This window comes from Furipterus horrens, unplaced genomic scaffold, assembly GCF_987537825.1.
Source record: "Furipterus horrens unplaced genomic scaffold, mFurHor1.1.pri manual_scaffold_8, whole genome shotgun sequence".
NCBI classification, from domain to species: Eukaryota; Metazoa; Chordata; class Mammalia; order Chiroptera; family Furipteridae; genus Furipterus; species Furipterus horrens.
Window position 1 is genome coordinate 40335882 of NW_028327178.1, and position 25843 is coordinate 40361724.

Genomic DNA, 25843 nt, shown 5'->3' on the forward strand with positions numbered 1-25843 from the left:
GTAGCTTTGTGTAGTATGTTTTAAATAAGGAAGTGTGAGTTCTCTGATTTTGTTCTTTTTCAAGTTATTTTGACTATTCGGTTATTCTTGCATTTCCATATGAATTTTAGGACCAGCTTGTCAATTTCTGCAAAGAAGACAGCTGTAGACCAGTTTGGGGAGTAATGCCATTTTAATATTAAGTCTTTTAATTCATAAACATGGGATATGTTTCTATTTAAATCTCCCTTGATTCTTTCAGCAGTGCTCTCTAATTTTCATCTTATAGGTCTTGTGCTTCTTTTGTTTAATCCTAAGTATTCCGTTGATATTATTGTAAGTGAATATGTTTTCTAATTTTGTTTTTGGATTATTCACCATGAGTATATAGAAATACAATTAATTTTTAAAATATTGATCTTGTATCCTGTAATCTTGCAGACCTCATTTTTAATTAGACCTAATAGTTTTTCTTTTTTAATTCCTTAAGATTTTGGAAATGCAAGATCATGTCATCTACAGAAAGATAGTTTTACTTGTTCCCTTTCAATCTGGTTGCTTTTTGTTTCTTTTCCTTGTCTAATTGCCCTGGCTAGAATCTGAAGTATTTTGTTTTGAATAGTAGAGGTATGTGCATAAATAGTCTTAATTGTTCTTAATCTCTGGGAGACAGTTTTTAGTCTTTCACCATTAACGTTGGTGTTTCTGCTGCTCTTTATCAGTTTGAGGAAGTTCCTTCTACTCAAAAGCTGTTGAGTAGACAGAAAAGGTGTTGGGTAAATGTTTTTAAAATGCTTGTTGCTTTCATACATATTTTACCACAAATTATAATACTTTAAATGAATAATTATTTTCAATAATTTTCAGAATATACATTACCTAGTCTTTCTAGCAAATTGTATTTAACATGTTTTTCTAATTTTAATGAATACAAATATTAATAATTTTTTAACCCTTCCATTTCCCCACCCCTCTCTCTTTTTTTAAAATAGGAGTAACTTTATATATGGCTCATACTTGAGTAAAGAAGAAATTGCTTTCTCAGATCCCACTCCTGATGGAAAACTGTTTGCAACACAATACTGTGGCACTGGACAGTTTCTGGTATATAATTTTATTAATGGACAAAATAACACCTAAAGCGGATTCTTGCCTACAGTACTAGAAGACATCTACTGAAGAGTGGATTGATTGCTGACTTTAACCAGGAACTAGGGCCATTTTTGTTACAAAGAACTCAGGACTGGCAACAGCCATAAGGTTGTTCCCATTTTCATAAAATTGGAAACAATGCAGTAATAGCTTATTATTGTTTTGTTTTTTAAAGAAGATATTTTATTATCTTTTACAGAAATTTATGATTAATGTATTTTATCTATAGTTATTTAGACATGTTTACATGCAGCAGATAATTGTTCATAGTGGACTGAAAACTAATGCAAGGACTATGATCTCAGTGATAAGTATATTTTGAAGTTCTTAATATGGAAATATACCAGTGTAGTTAGGTACTGTATTTTTTTAATATTGATCTACTGATACCAGTTACAGTTTTAAAGATTGTATTTTCACAAAGTGGTGGAAACCAGTGTTTTTGAGCTATGATTCAAGGAGGGTGCAGTATTATGTCTTTAGGAATGCAAAGCTAATTCTGAAGGGCCTGAAATACACTTAAAAAAAAATCTTACCAAAGGACTTAAAAAACATTGATTGGCTGCCTCCCGTATGTGCCCTGGACAGGGATTGAACCCGTAACCTCTCACTGTATAGGATGATGCTCCAACCAACTGAGTCAACTGGCCCGGGCTGAAATACTTTGATGAAACCCCCACCAAAAAGCAAAGTTCCAGATAAACAGGAGGAATTTGGAATATTGAGCTTTTCCTTCCATTTCTTTTCCCTGTTCTTGATGGCAGGAAGAAATGGAAGGTGGTAAAGAATGGAGTCTTTCCTTCTTAGAGATCTGTAAGTGACTAGAATTAGGAAAGTACCCTCTAAAGTTTATTATTCTTTCATTCTGGTTTCACTTCTTAAATGGCAACTGGGCATGCTTAGGAATAGTTGCAAGCTAAATATTAATGACTTGGTATCTGCTTTGTTATTCCTCAGAAATACTACACTGAGTATATGCCCTCATTACTGGACTTCATTTTGATACTTGTCAATCCTTCATAGTGCCCTCTAATTTTAAAGGGTTTAAATGTTGATAAACTGCTGTGGCCTTTTATGACTTGTATATAATGTAGAATAAAATAATAAAATACTTGATAGCTTTTTCTAAGTGATAAATGAATGGTGTACTGTCATTTGTGCTTTTTCAGGGAGTTTGTTACATTGAAAAATGATAAAAACAATGGCTTCTAAAACGGAGTTTTCACCAGTTTGCCAAAGGATTAGTATGTTAGCAACAACTACTCTGAAGTTATCTCTAACAAAAGGCAAAATCCTGACATGAGAATATAAAGATAGAGCCTTAGCCCAAGAATGAAGCACCACTGTTATTTAACATAGATTTTTATGAGCTACAATGATCATATCTCCATTTAAAAAAACAGCTAAAATCTTGGGCCTTCAATTAAGATTAAGAGACAGGTACATTTTATCCCTCTATAGAGAAGTGCTTTTTAAATTTATAGAGCAGTGTAAGGCTCTATACTCATTATGGGTGTAACGATAAGGCAGTATAACTATTTTCCTCTAATTTATCCTGATGGTCTGACTTCCGACACTCCCATTCCCTTTGGGCTTGATTGACTCTCTTGTGATTATACTTGGTCTCATTGTTTGCCTGAAAGGGACCATAATTATTTTAAAACAATGAAATTTTCAGGTGTAGTGTAGCTGCTTTAGTAACTGTTAATCTCATAACACAGGTCCAGTTTCCATACAAACCATAGTGTGCTTCTTTGGGGAGCCAAACTTGGTAATTTCAAGTAGACCTGCGGATAGAGAGGATAGATATACTGATTCGTTGATTTAAATGTTACCATTATTAGGAGAGCAGTTTATTTTCCTGTTTATATTGAAGATGCAGTCCCTCAAATAACTTTTACAATCTAGGTATTTCTGGAAGAGTAGTATTAATAATATCTAACATTTGAGTTTTTGTTATGCCACACCCTCTGTGTGGTGCTGCATTATTTTGTTATCATGACAACCCTATGAATTAGAGCTCACAAGTAAGGAATCTGGAACTTAAAAGGTAATTAAGAGACTATGATAGTAGTCTGTGTGAAACATTTTGAAACATTGGACTAAAGCTGTTGTGAATGGATGAAGATTATAGAGGAGATGGATAAACTTTGAGATAATACAATGGAAGAATTGGTGTGAGTTGATAACTGACCAGAGAAGGGTCATGGCAAAGAATCTAGGGTGATTGGGAATTTTGATTTGGGTAATTGAGTAGATGGATTGAAAAGGGAATATTGGAGAATTATGTTGGGAGGATTGGATGTGGAAGGATGAGCTCAAGTTTGGTCAAGATTTGAATGCAGTTGAATATTTTCCAAGTCGAGATAACCTATTTGGTAAATAATTGGATATGTTGATCTAGAGTTTAGAAAAAGATTGAATTAAAGAAAATTATAAATGTAGTTATTTGAAGGTTTAGACAAGCTTACCTCTCTTGGGTTTATAAAATGAAAGGGTAGGATAAAGTTGTGAGGAACACCATCACTGAAGAGTCTCAAAATATTTGAGAAAGCATATCCAAGGTGAGAAAACCAGAAGAGAGTGATGAAACCAAGAAAGAGTTTCAAGGATCAAAGAATGGTCAACACTGTCACACCACAATTGAAGGCTGAAGAGTGACATGAGAAAAAGAAGAGTGGTCTATGGAGTGGTGGAGACTGTTCTGGGCGCAGTGAGTATGCTCTCATAGCTACAACCAAGTTTCAGAAGAGGTTGCTTCTATAATTAACTGGTTATATAAATGTACCTTTAAATTTTGTCACCTGCCTTTGAATAGTTGTTGGTTCATTATAAAAATGCCTAGTATATAGACATTATAGGAATCACAAGTATAAACAGGAACCATGAAATTTTATATGGGGTATGCTCTTGTCTGCATGGACATGCAGTGATTTTATTTTTTATGAACTATAAAAATCACTATTTTACCAGTTCAGAATATTAAATAGGGACCTTGGTGTATCTACTAAAAGCATGACTATCATAAGTCAAGTACAATAGACATGCAGTGGTATTTTAATTAGTCTTGCTGACTTTGCATGGCTTCCCAGGTCGGGCCTTTGGATAAGAACACAGCCATATTCCTGCCTAACCATAATTCATCAGGGGTGAAGATTGCTGAGTTAATTTCTGGGGTAGTGACTACATAGTACATCTTCAGTTCTCATGACTCTTGAGCTTCTGGCAGATGAAGGGAAGATTCTGTCTTAAAATAGCCCCTTCACCTTCCAGTAAAAAATAAAATACATTGCACTGCTTACAAAACAAAAAATGGGTAGAAAACTTTACTGTTGCTTTTTCTTTTTTATATAACTTAGTCCACCTTTTGTCATAATCACTGAAGAAAATGCTTTTCTTAGCTAAGTACTTTACAGTTGAACACAGGGAATTTATTGTGTGTTGGCTTTTCCCTTGGCCTCCGAGACCTTTTCTGGAATCATCTTTAGTGATGGTTTTTTCAGTGAAGCCAGTTTCAGTGTTAGAGCAATATTCTCTTAGCCCCAGAGGAAGCGTAAGGGCCAGTTTCTGTGACTGAAGAGTTCTGAGGAATGTTTGTTCCCTGGATGTTGTCCCAGTCTAGGTAGCTAAATATGAAGGCATGACAGTTTCACAGTTTTAGTCTTTCCAAGGCAGCTGCTTTAGAATATGTAGCGGGGCACCAGCAGTTTCTACTTGCTCCTGAATCTGTCATCATATTACAGATACTTATGGTTCCTCCTTAGGTAACACTTAGGGGCTTTTGGCCTAGAGTGTTTTCATGGTTCTATATCAAAAGTCTATTATTTTAGCACTCTTTATAAAATACTAGAACTAAACATTTTTCTGGAATAAGTTACTTTCAAAAGTTGGTAAAATTAGATAGTTTAGAAATAAATTGGAGATTAACACCGTATGTCATAACGAAACAGTTCTTGCCACACAGCAAAGTGAGTATAGTTGCCATCTATAAAATAAAAGATTGGGGATATGTATACAATGAATATTTCTAACATCTCTTTAATAATCAATTCTAGATCTGTCTTCCTAATTATGTGGAACTCTGCAAATGGGCATGGTGTGTAGATACAGTATCTTTGTATAAGCTACGGATTTTCATTCAACAAATATTTTAGCTCTTTCATGGACTGTTAGGCCAGGATAGTAGAATCTTAAAGTCATCAAACCTGTAATATGTGGACTTCCAGCCTTTATGGACATTGTCAGAGTCAGGGAGCTCATTCCATTTGTGAATATACCAGAAAATTAGTTTAAAGAAGACATACTTTTTTATTTTGGGTGTGAGAGAATTTTAATACATTCATCAAATTAAATGGAAGGACAAGAACATACTGTAGACACAACTTCAATTTAAAATCATAAACAAAATGTGAGGTAGACTGACTAGTGAAATTCACCAAATTTCGGTAAGAAATTTTACAGTAATAAAATTAACACAGGTGCCTCCTTTTCTAAAAAATCAGATACAGCAATTGCATAAATTACAGCCAAAAAATTGAATACCACAGTTGTCATTCTAATTTTAGTTTACATTCAGTATTAACCTGTGTGAACTGTCACACATGGCAAGGTTCAACAGGTCTATAGGTTAATTATGGAGGCCTAGTGAACACACTCATACCACAATGTTCTAAGGAATGGCAAGGCTCAAAGCTGAACACACCAGGATATATATTAACAAATCATGGTGTCCTGTGCTTGTGCAATTTTATCCTTAAAGGAGAAGGACCTAACATTCTCTAAAGAATTATACTTGTAAGATGATTTTAGAAGATCCAGATAGGCATTGAAAGAATAGGCAGGTCAATTTAAATTGTCTATCATTGGGGTGATGGTCTTTTGGCTTTATTCTGGTATTTCTTTCCACAGGGTTAAATAGTATTTAAGAGATTATAATCATTTGATTTTCAGAGTACAGCCCTAACTACAATAATATGGAGTACCTGCATTTAAAGTAACTACTTTTAAAAAATGTTCTTCACACTAGGAAGTCAGAAAGCAAGAAGAAACCCTGAGAGGCCAACTGCCCCAGGTACAACTGTTCTAGAATTATTTCAAGTACTTTATTTGCCCTATGTAGTAATATTATTGGGATATTGCACAGTGGGTTTCTTCATATCACCTCTATTAGGCCCTTTCAACCAAATAGGAGCAATTGAAATACATTCATATCTAAATCAACTTGCTTCAAAACGTACCTCTGCCCAAAATTCTGCTGTACTAAAATTAAGGAATATTTAAAGCATTATATAAGGCAGATCCTCCTTGAAGGACAATTAAAAATGGGTTTAAAAGAACTGTTTATTCAAAATATATTTAAAGACATCATAAGTAGCTATATTAAAACCAAGAGACCTGCAAACCATTTTCAGATTAGTACATTCTATCTTTTCACTAACTGTAAACTTGTTATCATGAGCTAATAAAACCGGTAAATTAGCACTATTTGTTCTAAGTAAATACAGGCTTGGTAGACAACCCCTCCTTCCTCCTGCAGTAGTTTCAAGCCACAAATAAGATAATCGATTCAAGTAAAAATGGCCTTTTTAAGTGGGGTTAAAGTAATACATATGGGATAATGGGGAAAATGTCAACAGATTGTGCGATGAGAACTGAAGTAATTTAAGAGTAAACTTCCAACAGACTTAGTTCTAGAACGTTTTCTAAAAATCTGGTTTTGATTTTAAAAAAATAGGGTGAGAAATTTATAGAAATTTATGCCTCCTACTATTGATACTGAACAAACACCTTTTGCTGATTTTAATGAGTCAAGACTTTTTAATGGACATTTCCTTACCCCTTAGAAAACAATCACTGGTAGGATTGAGTAAAAACAGTTCTGTCTTTTTCTATGGCTCATTTCCCCTTTCAGCAATTTCTGTGTTGTGGTCAGTATAAGGCAGCTAAAATACTCATTCAGTTTATCTTTTAAAGGAAGCTTTCTTGAGTCCCTGAATGGAAACAAACTAGTTCTGCTCTACAAAGACCCTTAGCTTGACATTTATCTTTGCTGGTGCCAACTGCTTGATTCCAGCCAAATAGGATTAGTGTGGTGTGACTGCCAAAAGCTTAATCTGGCTCAACTATTGTATCAGGTTCTCCTTGTACAAGAGTAATCTCTGTTCCATGTTCTCATAGATACGGTGTGCTTAGAGAATGGGAACATTTTTAAAGAATGGAAAAAGTAAAGGAATTTAAGCAAGGAGAAGCTGCTGTATACACACAAGGTCTACTCTGCATTTACTGATTCGTTTGTTCAGTTTGAATAGTAAACTTTTAACTCCTGTGGAAATTCTGCCAAAAGTTTCAATACATATAAGATTATAAATCTTAAACTAACACTGCACAGAGAAAGACGAAGCTACTTTTTTTTAAATACAAATATCTTCTACATTCTATCATTTCAGACCCCTGAGTAATACTGTACCAAAGTACAGAACTGAAGAGAAACTGAGGGTTCAGGCCTCAAACATTAATCTTCAATTAATTCCACACCAACGGTGTCTCATGTAATGCATTCAGGCTGGCTAATGCTGAGTCGGTTTTCCCCCTAACATAGCGTAGTAGAAAAAACAATGCAAACTCTTATGTTCATTCTCCAAAGTATATCCTCCTCAGGCTCTGTGGGCAGACCTTGCCTTAAGTAATTGCGTAATAGCCTAGGGTGGAGTTAACCTGAATGTAAGGTCCTGAAATGGAACTGAAAGAGAGCAATGACCCCAAACACCTGGGTCAGATTTGGAGCTTTCTTTGGAGAACAGACAAATATGTTGCACTTCGCTCCACAGTGATTGTACTTTAAAGGAAAAAAAAAAAAAAACTACCCTAGTAATTGTTTCTGGCCCACCCCACCTAGGCATCCCTTTGCTATCTTTGGTCTTTTCAAAAGCTCATACATGACGTCCAGTAAGAAAGTAAAGGGGCTTGTCATCACTGCTGTTAGCAGTTTGAAACTCGTCCCGGAGGCGGAACTGCCACTCATCCTCTAGTTCTAAGCGGACAATGGTTTGGCGTAAGGAGCTTCTGTCTTGGCAGATGACACACAGGGTAGCACCTTCAGGGAAACAAAAGAAGTGAAGAAGTACATTTTAGGCTCAGGAAATGAAATGATGAAGAATCTTACTACTTAAGACTATATCCCTAAGCTAACACATCTGAGAACCAACATATTAGGTAAGTAACCTACCAGAATTGTTAATTTTAATTTTATTGTTTATTTTGAATAAGTAGTTTACAGATTAAAAAGTTTAAAAAGAGTGTAAAGTGAAAAAATCTCCCAATCACACCTTCCCTTCCCAGTGCTATATTTCTCATGTGTTCTCTCAAGTAGGGTTTCTCAACCTCAGCACAACTGGACAGAATTATCCTCTGTTGTGGGGGCTGCTCTGTTCTTATAGGATGTTCAGCAGCATCCTTGGCTTCTACCCACTATATTGCCACCACCAGCAGTGTGACAACCTTAAATGTCTATGGCCAAATGTCCCCTGCAAGGCAGTTCCCCCCCTCCCACTGCTCCAGATATGTGTTTTTTTTTGTGTGTGTGTATAAATACATAATTTTGCCTATACTCATAAAAATTAGAGTATGCTATACACAGTTTTCTGAACCTTACGTTTTTCATCTTGTCAGGATTACTTGTGATGTCTAAATCTATAGTTCTTAGGCAAATCCAACTCTTTATATAGTACATACCTGTCACAACTCATTAACCTGATTATTAAAATTAAATTATATAAGAATATATAATAGTAGTAAAAACATTTAATGTCACAATCTGGCTATTCATCTTTATTTGGTTTTTTGGATTTTTATTTATTTATTATTTTTAAAGAGACGGGAAGGGAGGGAGAAAAAAGAGGGAGGGAAACATCTATCGGTTGCCTCTCACACGGCCCCAACTGGGGACCTACCCACAACCCAGGCATGTTCTCTGACCAAGGGATCAAACCTGTGACCTTTTGGTTCTCAGGCCAGTGCTCAATTCACTGAGCCAGGGCTCCATATTTAGTCTTAGTATATCAATGTTTTGATTCCTCAGTTAAAACCAAGACATTCAATTTACTGGCAAAAAATGGCTGTTAAAAAAAGTGCTTTTTAGAATACATCGTTCACCTCTGTATTTTCTCCAGTGAGAACCAGTAGCATTCACAAGCAAAATACTAACTTTGATTTACCTTTTAGAAACTTAAATTTCTTAAGAAGATCAGCACCTACAAAAGAGTCACAGAGGTACAAGAGAAGTCCACTGAAAAACACCCCTTCACAGTTGACATTGATGGAGTGGGGTCTGGAGCTGATGTAGCATATGGCCACCTGGAAAAATCAAGCAGAAGTAGCATAGGCATTTCAAAAGCAAGCAAAGTAACTGAACTGTAGCCGAATGTGTCAGTAGCTTCCTTTTTGGCTATTACCTATTTAAAGTTTCTCTTGTTTATTTCTCATAATAAAGGATGCTTATGAAAGAATTAGTAGTAAGAAACAAAATAAGCCCCTCTATCTAAGAGTGTTTACAAAATAAAATAAAAAATCCACCTTTCTCAAAAAAGCATACTGAGGAAAGATTAAATGTTTAGATTACCTTATTAGTAAGAATAAAAATTTTAAATCAGCTTTTCATGTAGATACTCCTTAAGTTTTCAATTGGATAGAAGCTTCAAACTGCATGAATTTAAATTTTTAGCTCTATATGGCTTCTGTGTGTGTGTGTGTGTGTGTGTGTGTGTGTGTGTGTGTAAATTTACAAAAATTTATAGGTGAGTGAACAAGGTAGTTGGGAGACCTTGGCTTAAATGAATGGCTTAAAGTGTGGACCAGAATGCTTGGGTTCAAATACTGTATCCTCCAGTAGTTGTGTGACTGAGCAGTTTTCCTCCTTCACTTCTCCATACCTCATCTTCATTGTCTGTAGGGTAGTAATAGTAGTGCCTGATTCATAGGACTATTGTGTGAATTAGTATAAACACTTAGTATTCAGTGAATGTTTAGATGCTGTTAGTAGTAGTGGCATTGAGATTTTATTGTCCAGCACCTGGGGCCCTAGATCCTGGGATGGAGGAATCGGGAGACATAGGCTAGACACGTAACTTACATAGATATCATGAAAGGCATTATTACATCTGATATAATATTGTTAGGTTCCTTCTACTTCTAAAATTCTACAAGTCATGTTAAATCCACAGTGTAGACTGTAAGAATGTAAAATGTTTATACTGTTAAATTTTAAAAATCAGTTTCCAAAACTGAATACAATTGGATTTCAGTCTTAAGAGATTGTCAGTACTTTCAGAGAAAAAAAGCTGAGGGAAATGTAATATACCAAAATGTTATTGTTTCTATTACAAGTGATTTCATTTTCTAATCTATACCTTTTATTTTAAATTATTTACAAAGAGGATATGGTATTGAATAGAATAAAATAGAATACTTAAAAAACAATGCTAATAATCCTAAGGGAAAGTTTAGTGGCAGAAGCTCTTAAGAAGCCTAAAGGTACAAGTTGCATCTCTGAAAAACTAAATCTGATGGAGACAGAGGAGAGAGAATAAAAAATAGGGAAATCATGGAAGAGAAAGAAGTCCAGGAACAGAAATGAGAGCTATTAAAGGTTCCCTGTGATATCCTAAATTGCTCAGCAATCATTGAACTCCTCTTATATGCCTAAAACAGTGGCCAAAGCATAGCGGGCCTCTGAAGAACTCACTGTCTTGGGGAGAAACATCATCACATGATTAAAATATCATCTGATGTTATGACAGGGAGAAGCAAACAACTGTTTATGCCCCGATGAGATAGGCTTCTCAGCAGAGCTGACCTCTGAGCTCAGCTTTGAGTGTACAATGGGGAGGGACATTTACCACTGTATCTTGTTTGAGCCTTTGCATAAATGAGTCCATCACAGATTCCTTTTTTTTTTCCCCTCCGTTTAAGCTTTCAAATAGGAGCTACAAAGGGAAAGAAATCGATGGAAGCGGGTAAAGCACAGTACTAACCCACTTGCCCTTTACCTCCGGTCCAATGTTAAGGTAGCAGTCAACAGCTAACACAGGACTCTTGAAGTTACGGATGGCTTTGGGGAAGAGTTTGTGTGAGGCATGCTGAAGGAACTTCTCCAGGAGGAACTGTGCAGGGGCTGCCAGTAAAGTGTGTTCGCTGTCGGGAGCACAGACATACTGAAGGGGTAAGATGGGTGCTAAGCTCTCTGACACCTGAAATCAGAGCCGAGAAATGTGTCTGTCACTGGGTGAAACAGGCAACAAACACTGCATTACATCCTAAAAGTCCCCAAATACTAGCAGTACATGAGTGACAGATGCTAGGCTCAAATGTAAGTCTGTCATTTTGGGGTTCTGAAATTTTTTTCACTTAGTACAGAACAGTACTGTCAGATCTAACATAATTTACACACAGCAAGAACAGTCAATGGAAAAGTAGGCTTTGTTGAAATTATTGCATTTAGCAAATACATTGTGAGGACCAATAGGAAGCCTTTTATACTGCTCTGGATGTGGATGGGATAAATCCCATCCCATAACAACGTGAAAATAAAAAACCAAAGCTATCTAAGCTCTCCTGGGGAGTCCATATGTTATAAATGATTAGATACCAGTAAATCTCTTAAAAAGAAAAGGGTAGGCCCATGGAACTCACATCCTTAAAAGGTTTTGATCTGTTACTTAAAAAAAATTTTTTTTAAATGTTCAATTACAGTTGATATACAATATTATTAGTTTCAGATGTACACCCCAGGGATTAGACATTATATAACATACTCAGAGATCATCTTGATAAATCTCATACCAATCTGACATCATACATAGTTATTAGAATATTATTGACTCCATTCCCTATGCTGTTTTTTACCCCACTTTTACAAAAAGTACATTTTATTGATTATGTTGTTACAGTAGTTTCAGTTTTTTCCCCTCTGCTCCCCTCTTCCCAGTACCCCCCTTCCCTCCAGCAATCCCACATCCCTTAGTTCATGTCCATGGGTCATGCATATAAGACCTTTGGCTTCACCTTTTCCTATATTATTCTTAATTTCCCCCTGTCTATTTTGTACCAATAGATTATGCGTCTTAATCCTTGCACCATATCCCCATTTCTCCCCCTCCCTCCTCCCAGCTGATAACCCTCCAAATGATCCCATACCTATGATTCTGTTCCTATTTTGGTTTGCTTAGTTGGATTTTGTTTTTATTTTTTATATTCAGTTGTTGATCCTTGTGAGTTTGTTGTCATTTTAGTGTTCACAGTTTTAATCTTTTTTTTCTTAAAGTATGTCCCTTTGACATTTCATATAATAATGGCTTGGTAATAATGAACTCCTTTAGCTTCACTTTGTCTGGAAAGCACTTCATCTGCCCTTCCATTCCAAATGATAGCTTTGCTGGATAGAGTAATCCTGGTTGCAGGTTGCCTTTCATCACATTGTGCCTGCAAAATGTCCCCTGAGAAATCAGCTGATAGTCCTATAGTCAACTCTCCGCCTCCTTCTTGTGCCCCCAGGACTCTGTCTTTATCTTTCACCCTTGGCATATCAATCATGATGCGTCCTGGTGTGGTCCCCTCTGGGTCCAGCTCGCCTGGGACCCTCCATGCTTCCCAGACCTGAATGTCTATCTCCTTCACAAAATTTGGGAAGTGTTCCTCATTTTTTTCAATTCTTGCTTCCTCATTCTGCACTGGTTGACTTTATTTTTCTTACGTTACAGATCATTGATTTGAACCCCAGTTTCCTTCCCTTCACCATTGGTTTTGTGTAGATTTCCCTTCATTTCACTTAGCATAGCCTTCACTTCTCATGCGTTTGCTGTACTCAAGCATATCTGTCAAGCCTGTGAGCATATTTATCACCAGTGCTTTGAATTCTGCGTCTGTTAGGTTGTCTATCTCCTCATCTGTTAGGTTGGCTATCTCCTCGTTGCTTAGTTCTCCCACTGGAACCTTGATCCATTCCCCCTTTTGGGCCATACTTCTCTGTCTCCTCATTCTGACAGGCTCCTGTGTTGTTTGCATCCGAGTCCCAGGTAGAGGTGTCACTCCTGTTACATTGTAAGGGGCGGAGCCTTAGAGATTCATCAGTATAGGGTGACCTGTTTCACCACGATGTGGCACTGTATGTGGGGGAGGGGACTGAGAGGGAACAATGCCGCCTGCCCAGCACTCCCCTTTTCCAGGCACCTCTCCCACTTTCGCACCAGACTGGTGCCCCTCTAGCTGCTGCCCCGGCCTTCGTTCCCAGAGTGCGTGGGTCTTCGGATGTTCTAGGACCATGGGGGCCCTTTAAACAAGCGGACTCTGCTGAGACTGGCAGTTTCTGCCTCCACCCCAACCCCCACTGGTCTGCACAGTCAGAAGCAGTGAGGCTTGATTTTCCCTAGTGCTGGGACTGTGAGCTGCTAGGTCGTGTGAGGAGCTGGGAATGCTCCCCAGGTGTCCCTCCTGACTTAAACGTGTGACTGCGCTTTCTGCTGGACTGCTGCTGCTGCTGCCGCCGCTGCTGCCACCACACAATGTCCTCTCTGCCCCGGCTCCACCCTCCTACCTGTCTGAATGAGTATTTCTTCTTTATATCTTTGTTGGACTTCCATGTAGTTCGGTTTTCTGGAACTTCTGTTTGTCTCCAGTTTTGAGGTAGTCGTATTCCTTCTTAGTTGTAGAGGGAGACCCAGAATGTCCGTCTAGGCCTCCACCTTGGCTGGAAGTCAACATCTCAATTTTTATCCACCACTTGTGGGTGTGGGATCAGCCTCTTCTGCGTCTCCACCTCTCCTGCCAGTCTCAGTGTGGTTTCTTCTTTAAATCCCTAGTTGTGGAATTTCCATTCAGCTAGATTTCAGATAGTTCTGAATGATGGTCGTTCTGTAATTTAGTTGTAATTTTTGTGGTTGTGGGAGGATTTGAGTACTGCATTTACTTATGCCACCACTCTGGCTAGAAATCTCTGAACTGTTACATTCTTGACAAGCATCTTGATTTATATTTCTCATGTATTATATAAAGAATATAAAAAGTGTTAACTTTTTCAGTTTAAGACTACAAAATGTTAAGTTTGAAACTGAGCCTTTGATGGAATTGTTAAGCCTTAAATATAAAGAGAGGTGATTTTGTTGAATTTTCCAATTTTATGCCTTGCTGTAGATGCGTCCTCAGTGAGGGAAATGAGACTGCAAATTTGGCATTAAGGACCAACTTCTTTGTGTTACCCCATTTTCTAATCCAGTGGCAAGTGCTTAATGCCAGTATATAACAAAGATATTAATTAGAGTGTTGTCTTAATTTCAGCAGTAGAATCAAGTTTGCAAACTTACCATGATCTTTGGTTTGATGATAAAGTCCCTTTGCCCTCCAACCTGAATGTGTTTCTTCATGAGACTGAAGTTATTAAAGCGGCAGATGAGCAGGCCACTGCTGTTTGTTCTCAGGTTAAAGTCAATGTCTTCACAGAAATACCTAAATCATAATCACATCTCAACCTGAAATAGCTCAACCATGATAATTACACACAGATAAAAAATGTGCAGCAGCTGTTAGGACACAGCCTCAAACAGAATTAATCTTGCCTTCTCATGGAGCTGGCCCTCTTAACACTGGCCTGTGTGAATGCCCTGATTTGGGGATTACAGCCATTAAATGGAGGAGTGAGGTGACTTTGGTCCCAGACATTCCCCAGGGCCATAGGCATTCCTGAGCTGAACTGGACTGCACATTCTGTATACTCTTAAAAGATAGGAGTGCATAGGTGCTCCCAGTTTTTAAATCCTGGCTACAAAAAGGATGAAGCGTCTGCCAAATTTAAAACAAGTGAAACAGCTACAGAATATTCTAGTAGCTACAAGGTTGGGAGTTGACACAGGAGGAACTTTATGGTCCCTAGCATTTCTTTGCTTGGCTGTTTCGTATTCTAGGATATGGACATAATTTACTCAAGAGACAAGGCCTAGGTGAGCTTGCTCATTCCCATTCACTGGTTTTTCTCCTCAGGGTCTTACTAACATTTGGCAAAAGTGATTACCTTCTGAGTTTTGAGGGTGAATGAAGAATTAACGTTCAGTGAGTTTATGGGTCCACTCACTGATTGGTGTTGATTCAACAATTTTTGTCCCTTTTTTAGTTTTTGTTAAATAATGAGTTTACCAAAATATGTTTCCTAAGCACTTTATATTGTAACACCTTTTAAGATTTGAGTTAGTTTGAAGGATGATGAAGGGACACTTTGGGGCTTGTGATATCTCCTACTTTCTCTTTGTCCATATAAAGAGATTCTCAGTTTTCAATTAAACACAGAAACAGGAATAAAAAACATCACAGAGGGTAGAGCTGGGCAGAAAAATGACTAGGATTACTCACCCCCAGGAGGTTTGACTTACCTGTTGAAGTCATACTGCACATTCTGAGTCAAGTCTATGTTGAGGAGAATGAAGTCGTGCACATGGCACCTAGAGAATGGGGCCTTCAGACTCTGGAAGGTCAGCTTGCTGCTCCATTTCTGTATACCCAGGATGGCATAGTGGATGATTTTAGGTGTTGCTTCAATGTGCTGTAAGACACTCTTCAAGGACACATTCTTACTGGAAACTCTTGCTTCAGTGGGCTGGCTATGAAATGTAAAGGTAGTTGATATAAGATATCAATAAATATTACTGAAGATAGGGCCATTTATGAAGGGCCAGCACTACTAGACAGTATTACTATCTGTAAGATATGATTAGCTCCTTTACTTTCTATTAGCGTGGAATGGAGGACTGTTTCAGGCTCAGTTTTCTTGCTGCAAACACTGCTAACTTCAGGAAGCTGCCTGCTGGGGCTGGGGTTTGGGCTCATCACTTCAAGGCTGGGAAAGAAATCCAGCCCTTGTTTCAAACTGGATAATGAACAGGGAGTTACCAAAGAGAGGCAGCCAGAGGTTAGAAGTATAAAGTAGACTTCCTAGTTCTGGTAATTATGGTATAACAAAGAAATATTTGAGAACTTTGCTGGCTTCAAATCCACAGTGGAAAAATAAGGACACAAAATCACAGTGTTTGAGTTGGAAGGGCCTAGGGATCTGGCTCAATGTTTCAGTGAGGGTGTTATTGACATTTTGGGGGCATTTCTAGTTTTGGACTTTTCTAGTTTTAGTATTCCCTGGTTCTCATTGATCCCCTCACCACTGCCCCAGGAGGAAAACCACTGATTTTGGTCCAGCCATAATTTTACAGGTGATGGAATTGAGACAGTTGAAATCACTTTTCCTTTTCATCCAGATAACATAGCAGAGCTGGGCTAAAAAGCAGGTTTCCTGATTTAGAAGCCAGTGGACTTTCTAAATAAACCATATTCTCCACAGACTTTTATAGCTAACCAAACCATGACATAGAAATGGTCCAGAAATTTAATGGCATACTAAATGTCAAAATTAAACAAGCAAACAAACAAAAAAGCATGCTAGGGAGGGTGGTCTCATGGAAGATCTTTCTGCTCTGGAAAGCTATACCTCTCATCTGCTTCCATGCATAACTGCAGCCCAGGAAGTGTCTTACCCAAAGCATGTGTCACACTCCCCTGGAACTGCTTGGAAAGTACCACTACCTGCTCTGCTCCTGAATACTGTGAATGTTCCACAGGACACATGAGTCATCCATCACAACGATGAAAGGCCAGACACATTGGCGTTTAATTCCCAGTTCTTCCAGACGGTTCCTCTCCAGTTCCAGGTTGTGATATGATAGCTCCTTAATGAGAAATCTGGCAGCACCTGGAAGGCAACAATCCACAGCTGCACGCAGACCCGGCCGCAGCCCCACAGACAGCTCCACCCTCTCTCTACACAGGCACACCTGTTCACATGGCACCAGCGTAGGTCAGGGTCCGCTAAGCATTCAGAGCAAACTTTAGTGTAGATAAGTATCGGGAGGAAGTCTTTCACCAGAGATTCACTTGAGTAGATATGATGAGGGGACAGAAATCAGAGATGTTTTTGATGATACAGATGATTCATGAACTACACTTTGAGGAATACTGCAAGAATCCAGTTTCCCTGATAGGATGAAGGATTCTACATGCAGGAAACTGGTTACTGTTAGTTCCTTAGAGCCATGATAGGAAGCTATCTCAGTCTCAGAAGCAGCATCTCACATATCCTGTACTAGGAAGTAGCCAGGGCTGCAATAAGTGGGTGTGCCATTTACACTAAGGTGTCCCCTTTAGGAAATTGGTAACAGCATCTTCTCTGAAGATGATTCTGGACACTGGCATTCTTTTTCTAAATCTGCCTTTTTTTTTTTCTTTCTTTTTCTTTCTTTTCTTTTTGGGGGTGGTGGTGGTGCAAGAGGCTGTGTGGTATAGTGAATAATAGAAAAGACGAGCCAAGCTGCCTAGATTTGAATCCTGGTTCCAGCACTGTTGAGCTGTGACACTTGTGCCTTGGCTTCTCCACCTGTAAAATGACAATGAGGGAGGGCATCTACTTCACTGACAGTGTGGGATAGTGCCTCCCATGTGCTAAGTACTCAATGACTGTTAGTAATTAAGATGATTATCACTAGGCATTAGTCAAATTTTATGAGTGGGCCACCCTAAAATGAAAACAAATTGTGGATAATGAAATAAAGAGGCTAATAAAACTACTAAGTCTATGGAGGAGCCAGGAAAACAGTTAGAATAGATCAAGGGTAATAGGATTTAAGAAAATCTATCTTCAAAGAGCATGGATGTAATAGTTTGCATTCTCAACATACAGTAAGGATCATATACAAAAAGCCCACAGGTAACATTATACTCAGTGGTGAAAGACTGAAAGCTTTTCCTCCAAGATCAAGAATAAGACAAGGATGCCCACCATTATCACTACCATTTAACATGGTCCTGGAAATCACTGCTAGAGCAATTAGGCAAAAAGAAATAAAAGGTATCCAAGTTAGAAAGGAAGAAGTAAAAGTACCTTTGTTTGCAGGCAACATGATCTTGTATGTAGAAAACCCTAAAGATACCACACACACACAAAGCTGTTAGAAGTAAAGTGAGTCAGCCTCAAAAGCCAGTTGTGTTTCTATAACAATGAGTAATATAAAAGGGAAATTAAGAAAATTCCATTTATAATAGTATCAAAAAGAATTAGATTATTAAAATAAATGTTTACCATTTAACATTGCAGAAAGAAATTAATTAAGATGAAAATAAATGGAAAGACATCCTACGTTCATGGATTGGAAGACATAATATTGTTAAGATGTCAATATTACCCAAATTAATCTACAGATTTAATACAATCCCTATCAAAGTCTCAACAATTCCTTTTTTCAGAAATAGAAAAGGCCATCTTTAAATTTATATGGAATCTCAAGGGACCCTGAATAGCCAAAACAACTTTGAAAATGAACAAAGTTGGAGGTCTCTTGGCTGATTTCAAATTTACTACAAAACCATGGTAATCAAAGCAATGTGGTAGTGGCATAAAGACAGACATAGACAAAGAGAATAAAAATACTGAGCCCAGCAATATACTCTTGCATACATGGTCAAATGATTTTGGGAGAGCTAGATATCCACATGCAAAAGAATGAAGGTGGAGCCTTACTTCACACTATATAAAAAAAAGTGGGTCAAAGATCTAACGGCAAGAGCCAAAACTATAAAACTCTTAGAAGAAAACAGAGGAAAATCTTGATGACATTGGATTTGGCAACAATTTCTTGAGTATGGCACCAAAAGCACAGGCAGCAAAAGAAAAAAAGAAAAAAACATGACATAAAAATTTGAAACTTCTGTGCAAAGGGTACAACTGTGAAAAGGCAACCTACAAATTGGGAGAAAATATTTACAAACCATATATATGATGAGGCATTAATATTCAGAATATATAAAGAACAATAAGTCAACAACAAAAAAATCAACCTGATTAAAAAATTGGCAAAGCATTTGAATAGATTCTCCAAATAAAATACACAAATGGCCAAAGCACACATGAAAAGATACATGACATCACTAATCATTGGGGAGATGCAAATCACATCACAGTAAGATCCACCTTGCTCCATTAGAATGGCTGTTATCAAAAAAGTGTTGGTAAGGACATGGAAAAACTGGAATTATTTTGCACTGTTGGTAGGAATGTAAAATTGTACAGCCATTATGGAAAACAGTACACTAATTCCTCAAAAACTTAAAAATGGAATTTCAGTATGTGATTCAACAATTCCACTTCTGGGTATATCCAAAATAATTGAAAACAGTGTCTTAAAAAGATATTTGTACACCCATGTTCATTGATGGATGAATGCGTAAAGAAAATGTGTAGACATACAATGGAATATTATTCAGCCTTAAAAAGGAATTAATGGTACTGAGACTCAGTTTTGCCAATAAGGACAGCGTTCTGGAGATTGGTTGCACAACAATGTGAATATACCAAACACTGCTGACCTGTACACTTAAAAATGGCTCAGCTGGTCAATTTTAAAGTATGTGTTTGTTACCACAAGTGAAATATTTAAAAAGTAATTTGTATTTATTTCATTTGAATATATGTTGGCTTCTCTGTCCCCAAATTTTCAAAAATGGCAAAACTGGCACTAAACAAAGTTCAGGCAGATCTAGGGTGAGGAAACTTTTTCACCTAAAGGTCAGTAAGGCACAGAAGGGGGTAATTTGAGAGTCATATTCATTAAAAAAAAAAAGGTTTTAGTTTGGGGATATGTGGTTTGGGGGAGGATAAAGGGCCAGAAATATGTAAAAGTCTTAATTCACTTGATATGAAGTGATAAACAAAAAATACAATTGCATCAAAATAATAAACCAGCTTTTAAAAATACTTTAATCTCACAGTAAGGTTAAGGTTTAAGGACATGAAAAGGGGTGGAAGGGAGACCAAGAAATGAGATTTCCAAAGGAAAGGAGAGAGGTGAACAGAAAGAGGCACGGACAGAAGAGAAGTAAGAAGGGAAGGGCAAGTGCAAGGACCTGGAGAGAAGGACCCTGGAGACACGAGGGAAATTCCTGGGTCTCCTCTGCTGTTCACTCCAGCTCTGGGCTGGATGTTCTTACTTCCCTCTGAAGTGTCCTTTAGCAGCTCTCCATCCTCCCCTTCTGACACCCCGCACTGAGTCAGACACCCACAGAAGAGAGTAGGAAAAAGAGTTAAGAACTCCAATACAAGAAGTGACTGGACAGTACTGCTCTAAACCACCAATCCAGTTGGAGCTTTCCTGCCTGAAGAAGGCAGAGGAAGGAGCCCCACATATCCTGAGGGCCTCCCACAGCACTGTCACACACTCAGCAACCAGATGCGCTCCCATTGCAGGAATCAGCCCATTGCTCTTAAACCTTGTGGGGAAAAGCAGGAAAGACTTACTCCAGGCACTTCTGTGATGACTGCCACAGGCAGTAATGATGCTTCAATTGCCCATTGGATAGAACCCCCTAGAACTTGCCATGTGCCTTTAAAATGATTAGCAGTATTTAAAAAAAGAAAGAAAGAAACACTTGCAATGATAAAAACAATGATTAGTGTGATTGAGCTTCGGCCTGCGAGCTAAGTGTCGCTGGTTCGATCTTCCAGTCAGGGCACATCAGAGAAGGAAAACTCTGACTCCAAAAAACCACCGCTGCCTTGCGGCATACCTCTTCAGGGGAAAGGCTAAGGGAGTAAACCCCGACAGAAAATCCGGAGCCGGAGTCCCTAAGGCGGTTTGACGTTGTAGTCAACACCGGCAACTCCTGCGGCGCACCTGAAGCCAAGCTGTATTGACTCCGTCTTTCCCTTGGACCCTTCAGCTGCGAAGAGAGGGGGGGTCTGCTGTATGGGCAACAGCAGACCCTCCATATCACCCTGCCCAGGCTCTGTAGCTTCAGCTTCACTGGAGAGGACACTCCAGCGTCATCACAAGATGTCGATTCAACACGGGAGGAGACAGATACCGTGTCACTCCCGAGTCGGACTGCACAGCCATTCTCGGCGGTGCAGATAGACTCTTAAGAAGCTACACCATCGTCTCTCGAGACGGACGGCTGCCAACGAGTGATATCTCAGAGACCCCTCCAGATGCCACTAGCCCGGAGTGAATATTACCTCTTCTGCTCTGACCATCCTCCACACTGTTACATTTCTGCTGCCAGAGTGCCCAGCCCAGGAGCATTTACACTTCAAGCCCTTCCTGGGCCTCAATATACCAGTGACTTTGTTAGTTACTAATAGTTAAAAGTTCTGCAAAACTGCAGATAAAGGAAAAATAAACAGTTAAAGAGGAGTCAAAACCCAGGAGGACAGGGCACTTTCCAGAGGCAGGGAAACCTTTGAAAGTTTGAAACCAGAGAGTGGAGCTTGGTCTATCTTTCAGCGATTCTCCCTACCCTGGGGGCAGAGTGGACTTACCCACGCCTGCATTATTGAACATGCCAGGAAGCACCAGCATGATGTGGTTGGGCCAGTACTTGCGATACAGCGGCATCTCGTATTCTTTGACCACTAGGAGATGCAGGTGGCTGATGCCCTCCATGGCATGAAAAAGGTTTAGGAGTCCATGCTCGTGGCGACCACTGGAAGGAGTGAAAATAGGACTCTTGACTGCATTCAAGTTCTGTTCAAAGAAAAAACAAAAACAAAAACCAGAGACCAAAAAGGAAAATTAAAACCCTTAGGTGTAAGAAGGTTAGAGAACTGATAGGGTCCCTAGGGTCTGCAAGTCCTTGTGTCCAGACACGAGCACCCACCTTGTCTGAGACCAGGGGCAGCCGCATGCTCTCCAGGTGTTTGCCTTGCTTGCTGAAGACAAAGTAACTCTCTTTGGATTTGGGAATGATGAAATAGAGCTGCACCTCTTCTCCCAGCATAGAGGAGGAGAACGTGAATGCATGAAGGGTAGAGTCAGGCACCTACATTTGCAAAGAAGAAAGGGGAGGAATGTAAGCTCAGGGTTTGCGAACTTCCAGGCCACTTGTTAAGGTTATTATTAAGAGAGGCAAACTAGTTATGCCTGCCACAGGACCTGCTGTGTGTGCAACATGAGAAGGGCTGGAAAGGCAAACACTTCATCCTTTACTAGCTGCCGCTGACACGAGAGCCAAGCATCTTCCCCCTACCCAGCCTCTCTGTGGGTGGCTTGGCGCTCTTTGCGATCCTCATGTTCTTAGAACCACTACTGCTCAGTTTTATGCACAGGTTAAGTATATCTATGGAAGTCCTGCTCTATAAACCTTTCTAAAGGTGCCTAGTTCTAGGGGGGAAACACTTCTCTATGGGGGTCAGGTCAAATGAATATTATTTTTCTAAGTACAATATTAGGACTGATATAATTAAAATATCTCTGTGGCCCATAGTGCAAGCTGAAGAGGTTTGAATAGTCATTGAGCCTAGAAGTTTGGCTTCCAGGAGAAACCATTTGACTCACCAAAGCCAAATCTAACCTATTTTTTAAATTGCTGGCAAGTTCACACACTTTCAGTAACTCATCTCAGTGAAGAACTGCATCAAGGCCTTACGTGCTTTACAGTTCAGACAATGCTTTGCTCAATGAAAGGACAGCATCAATTTTCAGCAGCAACTAGAATCCAGGTAGGTTTCCCAGGAGTTTTAACCTAAATATTACATTTCATAGAAAAACAATATTATAACTCTTCCCTTAAATTCTAGTTCACTCTACCTCACAAATGTGAGAATACACTAAGTGAGGACTATAATCACATAGAACCTATATAAGTAGAAGGTTTTCAATAAATAAAATTTCTAAAAGTCTATGATTTATAGATCAGGGGACTGAATCTTCAATTCTGTAAAGCATAGTGGGCTGATTTCAAACTAGCCCATCAAAAGTTTTCAGTGACACCAAGTAAGCAAATGGGGTCTGAAAGGGAACTTGTATCAGAAGGGCAGAGCGGTCAATCCAGCACTGCAATACCTATCCCTGCTAGTTCCCTGGGGGAAAACGATTCTTGAGAACAGAAGCGAGTTTGGGGACACCCAGCAGCATAGCCTGGAGGAAGGTGTTAAGAGCCAAATAATAAAAATCCAGAGGATAAACTGGGGAAGACAACACAAAACTTATCTCCCAAATAGGCACTGGATACTACTCTCATTTGCTACCTTTCCCATCATTTGTGCCTAAAGATGCTCTGGTGGAAAACAAGTCAAATACTATGCAATACCGGCTCACCTTCTCTGTTCCAAACCTTTCAGTTCTTTCTAAATAAAAGAGCAAACATTGACTCCTTGGTATGCCTAGTAGTCAAAACCACCCCATGCTACAGTAAGGACACGACTAGGCTGGTGCAAATCAACAGCTTGTTTACAGCTTACAGGGCACATCCTATGAATTTGTTAGATAAAGCACCATTTTCATCAACAACCCAAAGGGGATTTCACTAAATATAATATCCAGTTTGTTTCAGAATCAGTTTTTTTCCAGGTCTCAGCTATTCTCTGACACATGTAACCATTTTGATGAAGTGACTTCATCAAAGACACTAAAACCCAGTTTCTTTCCCTCTCCCCATCCTCTACAACCCTAAAAAGCTCAAAGTAATGTTAATTGCTTCATGCATCTTGTTCACAAATGAGTGGCTCCATCTCATGAATAAGCTATTCTTTGTCTAGGGCCTGAAACCGGGAGTCTTCCTTTTCATCCCTTACATACAATACAAAGTCTTGTGGGGAAGAGCAGCAATGGCAAAGGGCTGCACCTGGACGGCAGAGGTGAAGTCCATGTACTGGTGGCACTGCTCGCAGTGGTGGAAGGTGTTGTAGGCCGCATACTTGGTCAGCATCATGGATACAGTTTCTCGCTTCCCAGGCTCTTCAGCTTTGGATTCCTTTATTGCTTCTGTGTACAAAGAGGCAGAACACCTTCCCAGGAGAGGCATGATGCCCCTACACCTGGGAGGAAGTCCCTGACTCCCTGAAAGGGTTTTTCCAAAAATTCTGTCATTTACACTCTGAGAGGAGGTATGGAAATTAAAAGGTGACATGCATGTGTGTAAGAGAAGAGAAAAGTAGAGCAGAGAATTACTTCGGATGCCCTGCATGACTAAACTGCCCCAGGCCTCCTGCTCCAATTTAGGTTCCCCTTGACCTTCAGAGGAGGAAGCCCGGCTCTGCGTGCACTGACCTTGTTTGAGACCTGCCAGCTTCTCTGTGTACACCAGGCTCATCAGGCTGTACTTGGGATCATGCACACTGACGTCAAAGGGCATTTTACTGAAGCTTTCCACGTCAGGCCAGGGCCCACCCTCTGACAGGCTCACTGCGCTGCTTTCACTGTGATCTAGGACAAGGAGAAGGAACGTGCTTAGCAGGCAGATGGACTCACCTCCCTCCCAAGTGTCAGGGACAGAGGTTTTATGAAAAATAAAGCTCAGATGAGGGGATAAAGGCATTTCTGGAAAATGAGCTCCCATGTCCCAGGGTGGAGGGATCCAGAGCTGTCCCTTCATACCCTGCGAGGGATGCTTGCCCTCCCTGGCCCCCAGCATTAGCCTCTACATACCCAGGCCACAAACTTCCACTTCTATGAGATCAACTAGTCTCCCACCTGAGCTCCTCAAATTGCCCTAAAAGCTTGTTTAATTTGGGATGATCTGAGTTCTTAGAGTTTTAATTGTGGGGGTTTCAGACACTGACAGCCTATGAGACTTTAGGGATATGCTGAGCCAGACCCCCAAAGTCTGCTTCCTATTGGAATCTTGGGAAGCTTTAAAACTCCCTGTCCTTGGGCAACATCTCCTCCCATTGCCTTCAGTACCAAGCACCTGTCGGGGTGTTTAAAGCTCCTGAGATCCGATATGCAGGCAAGGTTGTGAGCCAGTAGCCCTGGGTTTGAATTCAGGGTCTGCTCCATGCTACTCACTCCCACCCACAGGCACCACCCTTAAGTCTCAGGGTTCCCTGATTGTTGTGAGGGATCTAGATGGTGAGTTTAAAGTGCTCAGGCAGTGGCAGGCAGCGGGCAGGTATGCAACAGATGATGTTTATTGTTATTATTTAAATTTGTAAGCTCAAAAAACCTGACAGCTTTCCAAGAGAAAAAGGAAGACACTTTTAAAAAAAAGCCTAAATACTACAAGTACAGCTCTTGCCTTTTTGACACAGTACTGTTTATTTTTATGTCCCTGAGCTGATGTTTGCATTTATTTATGTTAAATATTTATTTTTAGAGAGGTGGGAGGGAGAAAGAGAGAGAGAAATACCGATCAGTTGCCTCTCGCACACCCCTCAACTGGGGACCTGGCCTGCAACACAGGCTAGCCCTGACTGGGAATCAAACCCACAACCTTTCAGTCAGCAGGTTGGTGCTCAGTCTACTGAGCCACACCAGCCAGAGCACATTTTATTTAAAAGCTAAAACTTTTTCTGGCGTTTAAAAAAGGTGCTGCTGTGCCTCCCCAGAGCACCATCACATTCATCGCACTGAAATGAGGGAGATGGAATAAGGCCTAACTCACAGAACTTCTCACTATAGAGTCTAGGCTTGCCTCTCATGGGCTGTCACTCACAGCCCACGGCACAGATTCAGACCCATGAACACTGTCATGGGCTCTGAGGAGAAAAGGAAAGGGACTACTCTGTGTGGTGCCAGAGAAGGGCATTGTGGGAAAGTCAGCGGATGGAGGGTCCCTCACTCCTGGTCCGCTTGGCTGTGCTTTTGCCCTCTTGGTCCCAGCCCCCTCCAGGCAGCCAAGGGTGTTTTGAGGCCAAGGCTCT

At 39.7% G+C, this 25843-nt stretch overlaps 2 protein-coding genes across 4 annotated transcripts in view; one reads left to right on the forward strand and one right to left on the reverse strand.

The window, feature by feature from the left end:
- ESCO1 (establishment of sister chromatid cohesion N-acetyltransferase 1) overlaps positions 1-2260 on the forward strand; it is a 72053-nt gene extending 69793 nt beyond the window's left edge. For all 3 annotated transcript variants that reach the window (XM_090285746.1, XM_090285747.1, XM_090285748.1), the window contains one exon: positions 972-2260. In XM_090285746.1, the coding sequence (XP_090141872.1) occupies positions 972-1119 (148 nt within the window). In that variant the 3' untranslated portion in view covers positions 1120-2260. The remainder of the gene's footprint in view (positions 1-971) is intronic.
- Positions 2261-7541: 5281 nt separating this feature from the next.
- Positions 7542-25843, reverse strand: part of GREB1L (GREB1 like retinoic acid receptor coactivator) — a 289176-nt gene continuing 270874 nt past the window's right edge. The window contains exons 27-36 of the mRNA XM_090285750.1: positions 24252-24407; positions 23827-23966; positions 21862-22023; positions 21524-21728; positions 16744-16909; positions 15543-15770; positions 14484-14625; positions 11175-11375; positions 9345-9483; positions 7542-8224 (exon numbers count right to left, since the gene is read on the reverse strand). Of these exons, the coding sequence (XP_090141876.1) occupies positions 8061-8224; positions 9345-9483; positions 11175-11375; positions 14484-14625; positions 15543-15770; positions 16744-16909; positions 21524-21728; positions 21862-22023; positions 23827-23966; positions 24252-24407 (1703 nt within the window). The 3' untranslated portion in view covers positions 7542-8060. The remainder of the gene's footprint in view (positions 8225-9344; positions 9484-11174; positions 11376-14483; positions 14626-15542; positions 15771-16743; positions 16910-21523; positions 21729-21861; positions 22024-23826; positions 23967-24251; positions 24408-25843) is intronic.